The 18318-nt window shown below is 42.7% G+C and overlaps 1 protein-coding gene across 2 annotated transcripts; it reads right to left on the bottom strand.

Annotated features, from left to right (window-relative positions):
* Window positions 1-204: 204 nt before the first annotated feature.
* On the bottom strand, window positions 205-18072 carry LOC108114477 (folliculin-interacting protein 1). 2 transcript variants are annotated; one of them, XM_017225491.1, is made up of 8 exons: window positions 7676-7926; window positions 6994-7124; window positions 5145-5427; window positions 3937-4965; window positions 3685-3872; window positions 1458-3621; window positions 1122-1391; window positions 205-1060 (listed from the first exon to the last, which is right to left on the bottom strand). In XM_017225491.1, exons 2-8 carry the CDS (start codon window positions 7017-7019, stop codon window positions 854-856), a joined length of 4167 nt encoding a protein of 1388 aa, XP_017080980.1. In that variant the 5' UTR covers window positions 7020-7124; window positions 7676-7926; the 3' UTR covers window positions 205-853. The 2 variants fall into 2 exon arrangements, with proteins under 2 accessions (XP_017080980.1, XP_017080979.1); XM_017225490.2 differs by lacking the exons at window positions 6994-7124; window positions 7676-7926 and adding an exon at window positions 16917-18072.
* Window positions 18073-18318: the final 246 nt, after the last annotated feature.

Raw genomic sequence — 18318 nt, 5'->3', positions numbered from 1 at the left:
CCAAAGAACTTCCTGCACAAATGTTCCAAAGATCTTCTGTCTGCATCTGACCTACCAGCCAGATTAGGTTTTTCATTTTTTAATGGACTTCGAAAATGAATTTTATCGATAAAACTTAAAACTAAACTTACTGCTTAAACATTGATTATATGCTGTTAAGTCTCAAAAAGTAATAAAAACGCATTAGTTATTTCATATTAAAATTGTTGTATATTGTTTCCTTCAAAAATATATACATATTTTGATTTAAATTTTTTGTTTTAGTTGTTTTAGCTGCACTGCTTCCCTAGGTTATTGTAAAGTTATACAATTAATTCTACGATTATATTACTGCTGTCATAAATTATTAAATCTAAATCAAGCACTACAAAAGTGTGGGGCGGGGCAAGATATGTTTTGGCGATCGAACGATCCGATAGCAGAGCATTTCGAGTGCCGCTAAGCCGGAGTTGTCATCATCATCGTCAACGCCATCGCCTCTACGCAATCTGGCCCGGCTAATTCTAACCCAGATAATTTACAATACTTCTTCATGTGACCCGCGATGAGTGGATGTGGTAAATTTCGATGAACGACCCGTTTACACCGGGCGATTAAAATAGTCTGAAACCGATCGTTTCCAATCAGATCGGATCGGTTCCGTTCGAGGGCTAAGGCTATGGCTCACTAACGTATCCTGCTTTAAAGCGCTAGATTCATACACGTATAAATATATCACAAAATCAGTGAAATTAAAATTCGCTGGAGTATTTGCTTGTTTCGCTTTGGATGATGCATGAGAAAAGCTCGCTGAATGGCTGAGTGGTTGAATGTTTGGCAATATCCTGGCTCAGCAGCAGACGGCGAAGGCCTGTCACCTGAAGCTGATGCCGCACTTGCGGCTGATTTTGGGCGTGTGTATATATGCAATCGAAAGAAGCAGCGGCACATCGTTTTCGGAGAGCTGCAGCGGATTGGTGATATCGCTTAGCCGGCACGGGTCCGTCTCCAGAAGGAATGCTGCCAATGTTTCTGATTGCAAGTAGATTTCCTGTAGCTTCGACTCCAGGAAAGACAGGCACTAAAATCAGAAATTAGAGAGTTAATCAAGTCTAAATAGAGAATAGTGTAGGATTATTTACCTCATAGGCTGGAATGCCGCCAGCATGCATGGCCTGTACGGTTTCCAGCATGCTAGACACGAGCTGAGACATGCCCACCGGCGAGCTCTGGCCACCGGCATACGGGAACTGCTGAGTCTGCGACGAGATGAGTCTTACGTCCCATTTGTCCATGTCCGCCACAATGGCAATGTTTTCCGCGGGCTGTGAGATTAACGAAGCGGAGCGCGAAGCCAGCGCCAGATCCTCGCGCAGATTCATCTCCCATTTATTAGGCGGTGCACAAGTGCCCTACAAATAAGAAATATGGAATAAATCAGTAAAGATCAGGAGCCAAGATTGGAATACTACACCCACCTGGAGTACCATGTCGGAGACGTAGTGATCGCTGACACTCAGCAGCAGCGAGGGAATAAAGCCAGCCCGCAGCTGTTCGCCCGGCGAGTCATCGTCTTGCGGCAACTCTTTGACGCCCGGAACTGGCAATTTAAGCAATTGCTGGGACACATTGACGGCCGCGCACTTGGCGGCCACCGAGGAGATGGAACTGCGTCCTGAAGGAACTCGTTTGGGCTGCTGCTTGCGCATGTATGTGGTCTGCATCTGAGTGGGAATCGTTGAACTCACTGGCTCCACGGCAACTGCTGACTTAAGAGTGTCTATGGAGGCGGCCGAGTTCACAGACTGCAAGGCCTTAGAACTACATCCATTACTATTTCCACTTTGATTATAGCAGTGCACATCATCGGTCTCAAACTCCAACTCGGTGGCATTAGAGGGCGTTTGGTTCCAGGTGGCGGAGGCGTTGATACCAACGCCACTGCTGCACACCACACAACGATCGCTATTCGCAGCCACCGGAGTTGCGGGAGGGGGTAAAGCCGCTGTGGAACTACTGCTAGCGGCTAGTGTAGCCGTACTATCGCTTCCCTTAAGAGCCGCTGCCTCGCTGGCCTCCAGTTTGGTGGCTTTGTCCATCAGCAGATCATAGTTGGACATCACCAGATTCTTGCTCTTCATGTAGTTGGTGGCAATCTGTGGATACTGCTCGAAGTTAAACTTCATACCAGAATGTTTACTTCTGTCGTGGGTACGCTGATGCTGAGCACACAGCATAAGGGCGGGCTTGGCATCTTGATCTCCGGTAAGATCCTCGCTGCTCTTCTTCAGATTGATCAGCGGCTCATTGTCGCCAAGGACAAAGACAACACCGTTGCCATTATCCGCCGATGTTTGTCTGCAAATGCCATGCTCTCGCTCAATTAGTTTGTGGCAGTGATCGAAGTGGATCTGCTCCTCCAGGCTAACGTTTTCTTTTATGGGCTCGATGCCCCATGTCATGCGATCGCTCTTGCCCATGCTGTTTTGGGTGATTAAATCGGAAAGAGACAAATGGGACGCACGTCTCTCATGGCTGAGGGGCTCAAAGTCCCCTCCTCCACCCGTCTTACTCTGTTGCTGGTCGGGATTACCCTCGACGGAGTAACTGCTGCTACGTCGCTCCAGCTTGCGATTTATGATCCGAATCCCTTGATGCAGTTTTGCTAGATCGCTAAGACTCAGTCCCTCCTTTACACCCGCCACCGGTACCATGTTCCAGAAGAAGTTCTTCTTCGGTGGAGCTTCCACGTTGTCTTCATAGTCAATGGCTTCGATGGCACCATCGTCCACAGAACCAGTGCTCACAGAGCCAGTACCGCTCGACTGCTCCTCCTCCATGCACATCTCCACGTTGTCCGGTGTGGTTACTGTCAAACGGATCCGGCCGTCCTTACCAGTACGAAAGAACTGCTGCGCCTGCCTCTCCAGTATCGTCTTCTTATCAATTCCTGTGTCCATCAGATAGTTACCGATACGCAGCTCTTGCTGCACAAAGTGCGAGTCTCGAAAAGCCAGCACTGTGGGAATCTCATTCTTTTTCAGCGTCTGCATACCATCGCTGGCGTCCACAGATCCGGAGTCCACTCCGTCTCGGTCCTCATTCTCATTTTCTTTATCGTAACCATTAAATTCGCAATCCTCATCGTCCGCATCATCGACAATCGCATTTAGATTTTGCTTGCATGTCGACGTCCTGCTTAATCCGCGCATTTGTGTGGGTGGACTCTTGTTCCGCTCCTGGTTAGCCGTCTGATTTTGAGTCTGACTCTGGTTGACCAGGTCGTTGATCAGCTGCTTGTTAAAATCCTCCCGTTTAGCCGCCCGCCGTACCTCGCTGCAGCGGATGAAGTAGGTGAGAACGTTCAGAAGCTTTTCCACCCACAGCTTCTCTGCTCCACAAACTATGGTACGAGCTAGCTTGGGCGGCATTCCGATGGCTCCATAAAGGTCACCCAGCTGCGCCCAAAGTGCATTGTACGGATGCTTTTGGGCCACTTGAAGCAGCTTCGCCCGCTGTTCAATGGCAGCCGCCGAGGAAGATGATTCCGATCGCCGGGAGCCAGCGTTGTTAAAGGCGGACACAGTGGCCACCCAGCCCAGGTGATGGGTGAGAATCCCTGTTAGCATTGTGCTGATGAAGCTGTAAAAAGAATTTGAGCTTAAGCAATATGGTTTTTGACTTTCTTAACTAAATCCCACATACAAATTAGAGTCCTTGGTATCCGCAAAGGAAAGAAGGTCGCACAGCTCCTTGATGAATCTCTCGGCCACAGTCTTGGAGTACTTGCTGCCGCTGGTGGTGATGCTCAGCCAGACGGGTGTCTTGATACGCGGAGCGGTGAAAAGATCACTGAACCACTGTTGCGTATCCTGGCAAGCTTGGAACATGATCTGAGGGTCACACAGAACATCCTGATTATTTCCTAAATAACGGGATAGTATGTGTGATCCTTACCTGAAGGAAGTTCTTATGATTGATGTACGCATGCTCCGTGCTCGCTCTCAGCCTACTAAGCATGGATTCAAGCAATGCTATATGTTCGCTGCAGAACAGCTCCATCTCCTCCTCGAAGGACTCGCTCATTGAAATACAAACGGCCAATCCCAGTTTCGCTCGACGGCGAAGATTTGCCTGCCTCCTGCCCATTTCCGGATTACTGCGAGACTCATTCGCACAATAGCTTGCTCTTCTATACTGAGGTGGAGCCATTCCACCGCCTTCACTGCCACCCCCAGCTCCGCCGCCTCCTGGTGCTACCACTTGGCCATTGAAGGCGTAATTGTCGCTGAGGAAGCCGATAAAATCGTTCTTGGAATGCTCGTTCTCGAAGGAGGTGCGCAAATTGCGCGAGATTCTTCGCTGCAGACAGCCATCACTGGCAAATTCGTCCAGATATGGAGAGGATCCCGTATAGCAGGCCGAGTCCATGCTCAACTTCCTTATCGCATCCGACTGATCAGAGAGAACGCTGCCTAAACTACTGCGCGTGGATGAGTATTGATAGGACCACTGTCCGCCAGTTCCACTGCCACTTCCACTGGCCGAATAGCCAGAATCCGTGGCTGTGCTGTAAGTGGACGAAAACCGCGGTCCGCTGGAGTCAACCGAATGTATGGACAGTGACTGTTGATCAGCCGGCGCTGCCGGGACATCCAGTGGCGGCGTCAAGCTCATCTGGCGTCCTACACTCACGCTGAACGGCATAGAGAACGAGTTCATCGAGAGACCATCCATGGAGCCGTGTTCGCTGCATATCGAGGTACGCGGCGTTGCTAGGCTGTTTGCCGATAGCGTAGAGTAGGGCGAGTGACCGGATCCAGATCCTCCATTGTTGGTTGGCGTCAGATAGACTTGGGAGCACAAGATCCTAGCCGGTTGCGGCAGCCAGTGCACTTTCAGGGCCGTTCCGCAAAAGGACATTGGCAGTGAGCCAAACACCATCTCGCCCAGCGGTGTGATGTCTGCTCCAGAGGGTCGATTGTGCTGTTTTACAAAAATTTTATATATTAATTAAGTCCAACAAAATCAACTTTTAATTAATCTTGAGTAAATCTTATTTGTTTTTGTTGACCTCACAGCAAAAAGCACAAATATTGACTCTAATGGTGAAATTAGATACCTCCTTATAAACTACCTTCTGGTGTAAACTAAAAATGACTCACCTTATAGCCATATTCCGCACAAACATCAATGAAGTTGCTACCATTGCTGGAATGTGTCTTGGCCTGAATCTTGCCATTCTGCTGCAGTGACGTGTACTTCTCATTTTTAAGGAACTTTCCACCGCCACTCGTAGATGATGATAAAGATGATACGGATCCGGATGTGGACGATGTGTCCCTGTGCGTCACCTTCTGGAGGGCATTCGAGTCGAAGAGCAGTCGCCGACTGTCATCCTCTTTGTAAAGCAGAATTCGCACCTGGCTTCCCTCGAAGGGGAATCGACTGGAAAAATAGGAGAAATAAATAAAATGGTTAATACTTTTTTATCAATGAATCAGCAAAACTTAGTTCCTACATATGGTTGGTTTCTTTGTAATAACCGGCTAAGTAAGCGGATTTCTGCTGGCATACTTTAGGTTGTGATTACTAATTATTGTTCAATATCATAGTTAAAGTATAAAAATAAAAGTGACAAATAAAGAATTTTTTCTTTAATATACCATAAATTCCTCATAAATTCCCATATTCCCCTTCAATTCATTTCCTACCAATATCATTTCTTATTTCCACACCTTTTCTGCCATTCGACACCGTTCGAAATTGGGATTCTAGAGTTCCGCTCGAAGGTCGTCGAAATGCCACCCACTGTTCCGCTGGCCAGACGAGGCTCATTATAATGCGCACATCTCGAACAGCTCTCGTATTCTGTGGGGCTGTTCATTGTCGTCGATAAAATGGCAAATGCTATGCTCTATATATAGCGACCCCACCAGTTGGCACGTGACGATTACTCATGGCCTCATACGAGAGCGGCCCCGTTGAGCACTTTCCGACAAATCTTTAGCATTTACACCCCAGAACCAGAATGTCGAAAGATAAGGCCGCCTAAAACGTACTAATGCTGAACTTTGAACCCATTGAGAGGCGGGGGCAGTGAAGGTGTCACTAGTCACATGACGGCAAACTCAAGTGTTAAATTAAACCAATTTATTTTCGGACGTTCTATAATTGGCTTATCCAACTAGTGCAAACAAATCTATGTATCTCAGCAGCAAACAAACCGCTTTAAGTTTTATCTAATAGAATTTGTTTAAACGAATACGAATTTGTAGAGGAACCATGAATGGGGATATTAAGTTTCCCTCTTTGATATTATACACATCTCAATGGAAACTTAATAGGTTTGAAAGCTAAAAAACGTACTAAATCACCATTCAAGCTGTTAATAAATAATCGAACTGCCGTGTAGATACTTAAATACAACGAAATAATTAGTAATATATTATTCGTTGATAGATTCTGTCAACTTTAATGAGCTTTAGCTTTCTCTAATACCCAAAAAAACGATTAAAAATCCACTCCAAATGCCAGACAAATCGGCAGCCCCGTGCACTCGATTTAAAGCTTGTACAACAGATTTGAGCTAATTAATTTTTAGTGGCTTTATAAATGGCTTGTCTAAGTAGCGCTAAGTTTGCAAAGGCGCCTTTCCTGAAATTAGCGCTATAATTAACAATTAGCCCAACTGATGATAGTCGTTTGCCGTTTTAGGGGGCGGGGCTGAGGGGTTAAATGGTATAGGGGCGGGCGGGTGAGGGAGTGGGCGAACTAGTTTTAGAGCTTAATAAATGTTTTACAGCCCTGCGATAAGAAGGGGGGAGCTCGCACGCACAGCTATGATTACGAAGGTGTTTTTTTGGTTTTGGGCTGGTCACGAGGGCCCACTGATACAGTGGATATATAGTGGCCAGAACACAGACGGACCGTGACCGGCGGTCCCTTTGTTGTCCTCCGTCTGTCCAATGTCCGGCTTTTCCGTTTCGGGTCCAATTTATTGGCCGTGCTTACTTGGATTTGAAGGGCGGTGTATGCATGCGACAAAGGGTAAGTCCACCTGCAGCTTCGCGATAGCGCCGACTGTCTGGCTGGAAATTTCCTTAGTTACGACGTTTTCACTTCTCTGACTCGACCTTGCCTATCTATAATTTCATAATACAAGAAAATCCTGATGTAATGCGATTGTTACTGGAGAAGCCCTATAACTTTAAGTAAATAACTTTTATTCTTTATATAATATAATATAATTTCGTATTTCACAATTATTTCATTAAGAATAAATCTCTCATTTATATTGATTTACTTTAAAAAGTGAAAAGTCTCAACATCAATATCAATTTAAAACTCACTTTTTATTTACGCTGGATTTGCAAATAAAAATGTAAACAATTTCTGTATTTACTAACAACAAAGTCACGAAATGATTAACAAATGCGTAGCTTTTTTGATAAGGTTTTTTAGAAATAATAAACATTTTTTAAAATATATGTTTGTTAAAATATTGTAACTAAAAAGCTTTTTGCTGATTTAATAATCGCTTATTGTGAAATTTATATTTTCTTCTACTTCGTGTTTATTTTTGTTTCCATCATTTATTTTCTTGACTTGCAGTAGTTGAGCTAAAAAATCGTAAATTTAATTTATTTTAACATTTATCTATCTGGAGTTAGAGAAGTCGAACTGTAACATTTACCGTTGGACCCCCGATTAACGCGGACCGACGACGCGTCGATATCTTTATGGCCGCGATGCTAGTCAGCAAATGAAGTTCAAGGCGCTCGCGATCGCACTGGGAACTCGAGAACTCGAGAACTGAGGAACTGGGAACGGGGACTGAAAAGCCCAGGTCCCGTGCCCATTCGTCAGAGCGAGACGAGCGGCTAGCTCACTCGCATATGCATTATAATAAGGCCTGCCTGCCTTCTGCCAGCCGCTTGCTGCCTGCCGCCTTGCCTGGCAAATCGATATAGGCACATACATATATAGACGAGGGCACTACGCTGAAACACTCATGCAGATAATACAAGCAACGATCCTCAACGAGGCGACTTCGGGGCCGCGACATGGGGCATCCAAATTGGAGCACTGCTCACATGATTTCTCGGATCCATCCATTTCGATCGTCCAGCTGCGTACCCAAACCGAACATAACCGAACCAACCGAACATCAAAAACCCGAATCCAAGCCCCGGCGAATGGTTCCAAAAGTCGGACGAGCATCATGTGGCCACCATTTGTTGCTTGTCATAGACTGATGTGTTAATATGTTGTTTAAAAATTAAAAAAGGAAAGAAAAAAATAATAACAAATAAAAAAAAGTAAACCCAAATACACATTCAAACATCGGAAAGAGAAAGGAAAAATATTTGGGCAAAAGTCAAGAGACAACGATGAATGATTGTTTGATGGATTAGTTGAAAGACATATGGCCAAAATTTAATAACAACATTAAAGACATTCCTCGGTGGTTTTTCAGTCGAAGGTTAAATGCCCTGGGCAATGTAATTATAAAGGTAATTTTCTGGTTTTTTAATGGTTTTATTATGATCTCTATCATAAGTTTTACAGCCATTTTCAAGCACAAATATAAAACACAGCCCTTTAGTTTTGACAGAAAAGTTCATTTAAATAATTAGTTGACTAACTTTCTTTATCAAATTCAGTAAAAATTTTTTAAATTCCTAACTTAAGCGTATTCTTCCAAGAAAATTTCCATGTTGATAAAGCAATCAAAACACCCCACTGTAGATTTTTGTAGGGTGCCAACGTTTGCCCGCCTAAATGGACTTTGTCAGCAGCCGTGATCGTTGGGTTACTACGAGTACGTGAGCATACGGGGCCAGAAAGTCAGAAGCCATAAGGTACAAGGCGGACCGTGGGCTGCCGGCTGACCTGGCCAAGACGAGTACGGGAGAGAGATCAGCGCGAAAACAATTATCGAAAGGCCGCTAAGTTGACTTATCGCTCGAAGAGGCGGCGTTGTTTATTCAGATATTTCTGCTTTTATTTTCATTATTTCTATGGGGGCGCTGAGCCAGCGGGAAAGCGGACGGGCAAGAAGCAAGGGGGGCGGGGCACTCGCTAAGATCACATGCTTTTTCAGCTACGCAAGCAAAACAAAAGCGAGCCACAGCCAAACAATATTAAGCAAATAAATACATATCTACATAAACACAGGCGCAGGCAGGCATGCATAATGAACAAAGACAAGAGCTAACCACGATCCCCCCACAATATTATAGCCCTCTCGCTTTCGCAGAGGTCTGCACTATATGTATATATATAAATATAGAAGTATATAATTTGATTGATATGGCCAGGTGTACTTATGGGGGATGTAAGGCGGAGTGGCACTCGAGTGGTGACGGGCGTTATCAGGCTTTGCCTGGATTATGTTTTGATTAGCCCTTAGATACTCCACTCCGCGCCACTGATTGATATGGGAAATAGCCAGCCAATTGATATGTCCCAGACTTTTGGCTTTAGCTTTGGCACTGCCACAGACACAAACAAACAATAACCAGAGTGATAAACAGAGAGTAAAGGCGCACAATTGTAATCAAATCAGCATCTGTTAATGACTTTACAGAGCGTGTCTGGCCGCCTGACTCTCCCTGTCTGCGGAATTTGCACTGAGAAAAACCCAAAGCCCTTTAAGCCAAGCATGCTAAGCATTTAGGTCAGTTGATAAACTTTTATCACCATAGGATTATTAGATATTTTAGGTAATTTTTTCTACTCTGACTTTAGATACCAAATTTTATCAAAATAAGTTTCTATCTCGATCAAGGAATGGAAAATATTTTTCATTTCCTATCACCTTCAGACAGAGTTCCGGATTTAATCTACTCGACTCTCAGGTTGTACTATATTAAATTTGCCAATTAGAGACGTTAAAGGTTGAAAGATCAGTTGAGTTAAAAAGAGAAACTAGTTTGTATAATTCACATGACAAACTTGTTTCAGAGATTCTTAACCTCTTTATAACATTAGCTCAACAGTAACGTATAGTTTAGCCTTCAAGAATGGATTTCCTGTGACAAGATGGCAACTTTTTCCTGCAGTGTTTGTCTTTTCGTGTGAGTGAATGAAAGAGAGCGTGGCAAATAAGCACACAGATTTCCAAAGCGACGACAACACAGCCAGCCAACAAAAGCCAGGCGGGCTGGCGGGCAAGCAAGGCGGCAGCGGCAAAAGCGAAACAACAACCAGTTGCTCCATCCATACAACAAGTCACATGACCCAACCAACCGACCGTCCAACAACGATGATGGCGATGGAGACGTTGGCGTTTGGCTACGACAATGGGTATATATAATTTATATACTCATATATATATATATATATATAGTATAACGGCAGCTGCGCCCAGCAAATTGACTATCATTATCATTGGGCATTATAAGCAGTTATGCACACACAAATAAATCCAGTAAATACATGTCCGTACAGTCAAACGACCTTCACCCCGTCCTTTTGGGCAATCGAAATCGAATGTCAAGTTCAATACAAATTGGCAATACAACACCACCCCCCTTAAAATGCCACTCGCACTCTTTGGAACATAAGAAATTTATCAGGCGGGCAAGCAGCAACAACAACAGCAAGAATAACAAAAAATAAACTACATTAAATAAACACAAACAAGAGTCGTCGTCTTCGCCGCCGTCGTCGTCGCTCACAATACTAATGAGCAAATGACGACAAAAATATCGAGTGATTTTCATTGTCACTTGAGACCAATGCAAACAGACCCGGAAAAGGTGGCAAAAGGGGTTCTGGCCAGGCCGGTGAGGAGAGGTGAGGTGATTTGATTGGAGCTGCGTTGAGGTAAGGACAGGTGAGCACTTGCGGGCGCAATCAATCAATGAACGTTCCCAGGTAACGAGAGACATTGTACCTCTACCCTCTGCCCACAGCAAGTGCTAACAGTGTGCACTTGTTTCCACCTGGCAAACACAACGTGACTCAGGACGGGCTGTCCCGGGAATAAGCCAACTCGTAGAGACCAGATGAGCTCATGGCTGAAAGTCAACAAGCCAGGAGTCAGAGTCACAAAAATATGACGGAATATGTATGATGATCGCACATTGGTGGAGGTATCAAAATTTAAAAACTTTTTAAAACTTCCGCCATTTCAACATCAAGGAAATAGTGGTAGAGTATAGTATGGCAAAATTTACACAGCAGCCAGAAATCAATTAACATGTCTTCATTCAGCAAACTGGGATCAGAGATTAAGGGAAAACTTTTACATAAACAAGCACGGGCCGAGGGAATAACCAGACCTTGCAGATAAGGCAGAACAGCCAAGTTCTTTGTAAGCTACCATATAAGCAATTTTTCAACCTAGAATCATGTGGTTAGCTGGTTCAAAAATTCCATTTCGTGATTACTTATTTATAACGCAATTCTTTTGGTTTTTAATTCTCACGACCTTAATTCGTTGTAGAGCCCATATTTAACTATTTTATAGTTTAGAATGATCTGTGGAGTCTTAACTTAAAAACCACATATAAATCTTAAAGATAATAAAAAAATTATCTGTGAAGTCAAAAACTTAAACTTGAAATTTCTAAATCACTATTAGCATTTATTATTTTAAGCTTTCCAACTGGACTTTAACTACCTGAATGTTATGGTTCAGCGAAAAGGTAATAAAAGATATATTACTACCATTCTCATTTTCACACTTCTGTGTGTACAATTCGCATAATATTTCCATAATTCCGTAAAAAACAGTCAAGTGTAATCCCAGGCATTTTCTGTTATAATACCCCACTGATTCGATGAGCGTTTGGATTTGGCCAAAGACAATGGTAAATAGTGCCCGTGGCTGGTAAACTTAATTTAAATAGTGCCATATGCATCGACCATTGGAAATTATTCGGAAATACCGCCCCCTGGATAGGTTCACCTATAAGGTGTCTCGTTGAGCTTCTGTTAATGGAGCTCTCGGCTTAGGCACTTGCGGCTCTTATTTTGTTTGCCCTGCTCATTGATATGAGGCGGCGGCAAGCAGTGGAAAACAAAAGCGTTTTGTCAACTGATAATGGGTGACAACAGGGCCAGTGCACAGACAGAGAAGCGCTAATGTCTACACTGGCAAAGAAGCGGAGTAACTATAATATTTTCTAATATAAATTAACTTATTTTTAATTAGCCTTTTTATTTAACTACATCAAACTTCATAGTTAGTTGTCTATAATCCGCATTTTCTAACAATACATGGCATTGAAAGCTCAATAATAGAATTATTTTGTTTTACTTTATTATTCAAGTTCAAATTATTGAAGTTCAATGCTAATCCGATTGAGATATCAAGTACTCAGGCTTCTGTAAACTTGATTTCGAGTTGGGTTTTAACAAAAAGAAGTAGAAGTGGAATATATAAGAAGAAAAGGATAAATAAACTATGCTCTATTTTTTTTTTTTTGAGATATTTAATATAAAATTTGGTTATTTATGTGAAATATATACTTGTTGTTGATAATCAAATTAACATTTATTTAATAAATATTTACTGTTGTGCTAAATAATCAAGAAATTTCGTTAAAAAGTTATTATTTGAATAAAACAAAAAAATATATATAAAAAGCACATTACTCTTTAAGGTAACTATGTGAATACTTTAAAAATTAAATAAAAAATAGAAACATTTGTTTTTCAAAGTGCACCTGCTATCGGAACGGGTCCCGAGGCAACAACAAAAACTGGATACGGCGTCGTCGTCGTCGACGATTCACTACTCATATGACTTGGCAGACCACGCGACTTCGCACATGAAGCACCACATCATCACCTCACACCGACCCGCCCCGCCTCATTCCATTCCATTCCAGTCGAATCCACTCCACTCTCTACTCGAAACGCTGCCATTTAAATGTGCTGATTTCTGTTTGCACATAACTAAAGTTTGTGTGCCGACTGCTCCGCCCGCAATCATACGCTTATACATATTTAATTGCACTGATGATTATGAGATAATGGCAAGGGAATCGGAACCTGGGGTTGTTTCGTTGTGATGGGCATAACACCTCTCTTGACATGTGGCCCACACCGCTAGAAAACTAGAGCCAGACATGGTGGCACCTGGTCTATTACTATCCTACTCTATTACCTTACCGGCTCCTCGTCGCATCGTAACGTTACGGCCCATGTAATAAGTTCACACCTGGTGCGAACCACTTTGATTGATGTCTGGCCGTCCGGCGTGTGTTTGGCCATTCAATTGGCGGGCAGTTATCAAAAACTATTAATGAATTCTCATTCCCTACCAATTTACGACTCATTTGCCTAAGGCTCTAAGTGAAATCATCCATAATGGTTCATTCAGAGCGGTGAATATTTTTTTGTGGAAGATTGATATGTGTGGCTTTGTTTGATCGCCAATCGAACGCGTATTTTATTGTGTTTCACACGTGCCTGAAGCCCTGGTCCACCGAACATAATGAGACTTTGTTGGGCCAAAGTTTTCCACAAAAGGTGCTAATTCGCTTGATTTGCGTAGCTGGAGGGGATTCGTTGGAGGATTCATGTGAAAGTCCAATGAACGTCAGCTTGCGAATCGCACTTGTAGATCGATCGCATGGCGATTGTGGGGTACTAGAGAGTCGAGGGGTGTATGAAATCACAGTTTGTATATAGCCTGAAATCCCCGAACTTATCGGGAATTAATACCAGCTCGCTAATAACGGCTATATGTATTTTTGGACGCCATATGTGGTGGATATCGGGCGAATGACTTGCGAATTGGGTTAAGGAATGTACGCCTTCAAAGGCACATGATGCCAGGCGTCTGGTTTTGGATTTTTTGCCTTTTTTTTTTTGTTTTTTTTTTTTGCGTTTATATCATGCATATATCAAGGCGAAATTAAGCAAAAAAAACTGTCATGTGACCAACTGGCTAGCAAATGTCTAAACATGGTCACGACGGGGTCCAAAGAAAATGATTCACCCTCCCCACCGTCGCCGATTGACTCACATCAGGTGTCCAGACCTTGATTTCCAGCATTTCACCATTTCTTTATTGTGAACCATAATGTCTGTTTTTTCGCAAACAGCTTTTTATTCTTAGCTCTCGGCCTATCAGAAGAGACCGAAAGTATTTTTAAATCATTTCTTTTGGGCCCAGTGGTTGGGAATATGAACGATAAGTGTAGGTTCAGATTCTGTCGTGGAAATTTACCCAAGCGTGCTGCCGTAATTTATTGTCGTCACCAAATTAAATTAAGCAAATAAACAAATACATTTATTTGGTCCGAGTAGAGTTTTTTAACTGCTATTAGTGTAAACGTTTGTTTAGTTTACAGCAAATCCGAAAAAAAACCTGACCTAGTACAAAGATAGCGTCGGAATAGGGGGTGTATCGGGGAGGGCTTTTTGAGGGGGAGTTAGTCGGGTCGGCAGTCTACACTTTACAGGTTTTTTATTATTATTATTAGAATTATTCTCCGAGTGCGAGAGCCTGTGTTTGTGGGCAAAGTGCAAAAACCCCAAAAGCTGGCGTCGCTTAATTAGCAGAGTGAAAAGTTTCTATCACGTGATGACGATGGCGAATGTTGGCGACAAACGCGGCCATAAATGTATATACAACCCCGAATATTGGTCAATACACACTTGAATCTGACAATTTCACCATTATGCTATATATATTTTAAATGCCAGCTCGGCGTCTGACCGATAAGGCGACCGATTGACAGCGTGGACGAGGCGCTAATCGAGTTAACCAGGTAAAGCAGGCCCTCAGATTAGGGGCCCCAAAAAAAATAAATGGGAGAACGATTGAAATATTTTATGGACACTGTCAACAAAATGTCACCGAGTCTAGTCATCAATTAGTTTTTTTTTTTTGCATATCGAAAGAGTGCGGTATCCGCGAGTTATCATCGTGAGTTGTCACAAAATGTTGCCTCTGATCGTTATCAAACAAGAATGATTAGGACCTATTTGATTGAATATAAAAATAAGAAATCCGAAAAGGTTAACCTGTTTACTAGTTCATGGACTAAATTAAGCATCACCTTCATATTTTAAATTATATATGAAAGAAATAATTCTTTAGTATTCTAATTTAGTATACTACTTCAAACCAAACTTTATTACTTTAATCCTAAAACTACAAAATTTTACTTAAACTAAAAAAATAAAAAACTCTCTTAACTTTAAAAAAGTACAGTTGAGGAGAACTGAGAAAAATAAGTGAAATCGTTATAGCATGGTAAAGTACGGGCAGATTTACAGTGGGCAAAGTCTAATTTCAAAACCTCAAAACACAATAGTTGTTTTGCCAATACAGTTGACACGTCAAAACCTTCGTTAAACTAAACAAATAAATAGCTTTCGCAGAACTGTAATCTTATCCGTGTTAAGTCCACAAACATTTAATAGGAAACATCCAGAGGTGCAGAAACTCACAGCATTCCTATAAATGCGGACGTGGGTGTGTCTGCCAGCTGATCGTAAGCAAAGCATCTTGCTGTTACTGCCCCGCAATCACAGTTACACTCGCAGACACAACTACAGGAACCGAAACAACAATCAGAACCCACGCACAAGTAACGCGTAAAGTGTCAGAAATCAACATTGTAAATCGCCGTATGCAGCAGCATAAGTAAATAGTGTAATAAATAATAATGAAATGAATTAAGCGCAAAAGCAACAAAAAAGCAATGCGCCACTGAGCCAACAACAAATGTGTATGACATAATAATCACGAGAGCAGGCCGCGCCGATTAGCAAGTCATGTGATTCGCTTTTATTTACATTTGCGCCTGACGTTGCGGTCGCCTTCTCTCCACCACTCCTCCGCAAAAGTCCATAACAGTACGCCTACAGCTGCGGGAGTGCGAGTGAGAGGGATAGCACACACCCGAAGCGATAACGAAGAGAGCCGAGAACGAAACGATCAACGAATTTGTTGGAATGAGAGAGGGGCACCAAGAGCACGGGAAGCGGCAGAGCATAGTGGGGCACAGTTATTTGCGCGCGCAGCTCAATCGATGGGTGTGGAGCAATGCGCGCGAAAGAAACGGCATTAGCCAAACATTACCGCTCCTTCTTGCACACACACATGCAACCACCGTGACTACCCAATATGCACTGCTGGGGGTGTTGGGTGATTTAGGGCTTGTTGTTGTTCTTGGAGTCGCTTTCGGTGCAGGCTATCGTTATCGATATACAGTGAAGCTTAAGATTGTGTGTAGTTCAACAAAAGAAAGCCCAAATTATTGTTCTGTGATAATTTAAATTTAAATTTAATTAACACATTTTAAAGAACATAACAGGAATTTTAGGGATTTTACGCTTTTATCAATCAAATTTACAAAACCGAAACATTAGACAAATTTTATATTCTTCGATGTAAAAGAATTTCCTTTCTAAATTAAAAGCATTTAATTTAAATCTGTATTTCCAAGTTCAGGTACCAAGTGTGTCTTTTAACAATTGCCCACTGTAGTTCTTATACCTCAAGACAAAAGGAAACATGACAATGCCCCTTCTTTGTGACGTTTACGAGACAGCTGCAATACCAAACGGCATCTTTGTAATCCCTTAAGATTTTGCATTTTCGTTTCGGGTTTTTGCCCATAGATAGATAATGGTGAGTATTTCAGATCAAATCAAAAAACGCAGGCGGCGTACGTGACGTTTGACTAGTGTATGCCGAATTTGTGTGCTGGGTTATCGTCCTCGTTTTACGCTTTGCCAATTTGCGTACGAACAAAGGGAAGAGGAAGCGCAGGTGGTGCAAAAGAGAGGGAGGCGGGGCATAGGTGTATAGAGTGTGAAACGCATCATGAGAACGCCTTTTCGCATGTGTGTGTGTTTTTTTTCAGCTGCACCTCTTTTGGTTCCCTTTGTTGTGTGCGCATTTTATCGATACACTAATACCGGGTGTTGGTTTGGTTGTTGTTAAACAGATAAACACTTACCTTAGATAATTTCGCGAAGTTTGTTTTGTAGCTTTTGCGGACGACGAACTATTGCCTACTGAAGCAGAGGCAGCGACGCCGGCAGAGGCGTGCGTTGTACGTGCCGGCAATGTTGTTGCTGTTGAATTTGTTGTGGTTGTTCCTGTAGTTGCTATTGTTGTTTGGCTATTAATTAGCACTGCTGCTGCGGTCAGCGTGGGCGCTGCCGCTAAATTCGCGGGTGTTGTTGGTGTTGCCGACGGAAAGAAGAGTTTATTCAATAAGGCCATAATAACACACACTGTGCGCAATCATTTAATAAACACATCTGGCCAATCAAAATCAAAATCCAAGATTGAATTTTCGAAATGGAAATGAAACACACACAGACAAAAGCGCACTTTTTTCGTTTTCCTTGGAATGTGTTGCTGCTGATGTTGTTGTTGAGAAAGAGAGACGTTTACCGTTACACGCGCGACTGCCAGAGTGAGATGACGGATGCTGCACAATCAAAACTTTCGCTTTGCACTTTTCCTTCTTGCACTGCTTCTGATCTATCTGATCTTTTCCTGTACACATATACACACTTGCAGTGGGTATTAGATTTGATTGAGAAAAATATGTATTTGGCTATTTTCGTTTTATTTCTGCGAATCGCGGCGGAAACGACACAGGTTCTTTACCGTTCCACATCGAAGTGAGAACCGAATATTGCTGGCGTCCGCTTTAAAAAGTTTGCAAGAGACGCGTCGCAACGTTTATGTGTGTGAACAAATGTGTGAGAATGAGAGAGAGTGCGAGAGCGAGCGGCAGCGTTTAAAGAGTGCCATGTGTATGTGAGAATGGTTTTCCGTGTAGTTGTTTTTGTTGCTACCAATGCGAGCTTCTTTTGGCCAATACACACTTTTTTTGTTGTCATCCATCGCACTTCCCACTTCCTGCCCACCTTTTTTTTTTACCGTCTCTCTTACGACTGCGCGGATCAAAGTCAAGTCATTTGGTTTAATTGAACAATTTACGTCTACGGTCACTGTTTGCTCCCACTAGAGGTGGTTTCTGGTTTCTGGACAGGCCTAAAAGGTTTCGTTTCGTTTCGCGCTAACTGTTTGCCCTTTACTTCTTTTATTTACAATCACAAACACAAACACAAACAACAAGAGCATTTTGCAACGCGAAGTTGTCCGCTGTTACTCGCCTGTGTGTACACACCGAGATGACCAAAGCTATGGGTTTTTTAGGTGTTAATTCAAGTGCTACCACACCGGCAGTTAAATGTGTAACGGATATTTGAATTGAAAATTGAAAAATCGTATGAACAGAACTGTAATTTTATCATTGATTTAGTTAAGCCATGTCAATTTTACCTTTTTCTTATAAAACGAAGTCTCAGGGCTAACCTTAAGAGACAAAAAGCAATAATGCC

Source organism: Drosophila eugracilis, unplaced genomic scaffold, assembly GCF_018153835.1.
Source record: "Drosophila eugracilis isolate 14026-0451.02 unplaced genomic scaffold, ASM1815383v1 contig_2154, whole genome shotgun sequence".
Taxonomy (NCBI): domain Eukaryota; kingdom Metazoa; phylum Arthropoda; class Insecta; order Diptera; family Drosophilidae; genus Drosophila; species Drosophila eugracilis.
Note: the sequence above shows the minus strand (reverse complement) of the source record. Positions and strands in the feature narration are given on the sequence as shown.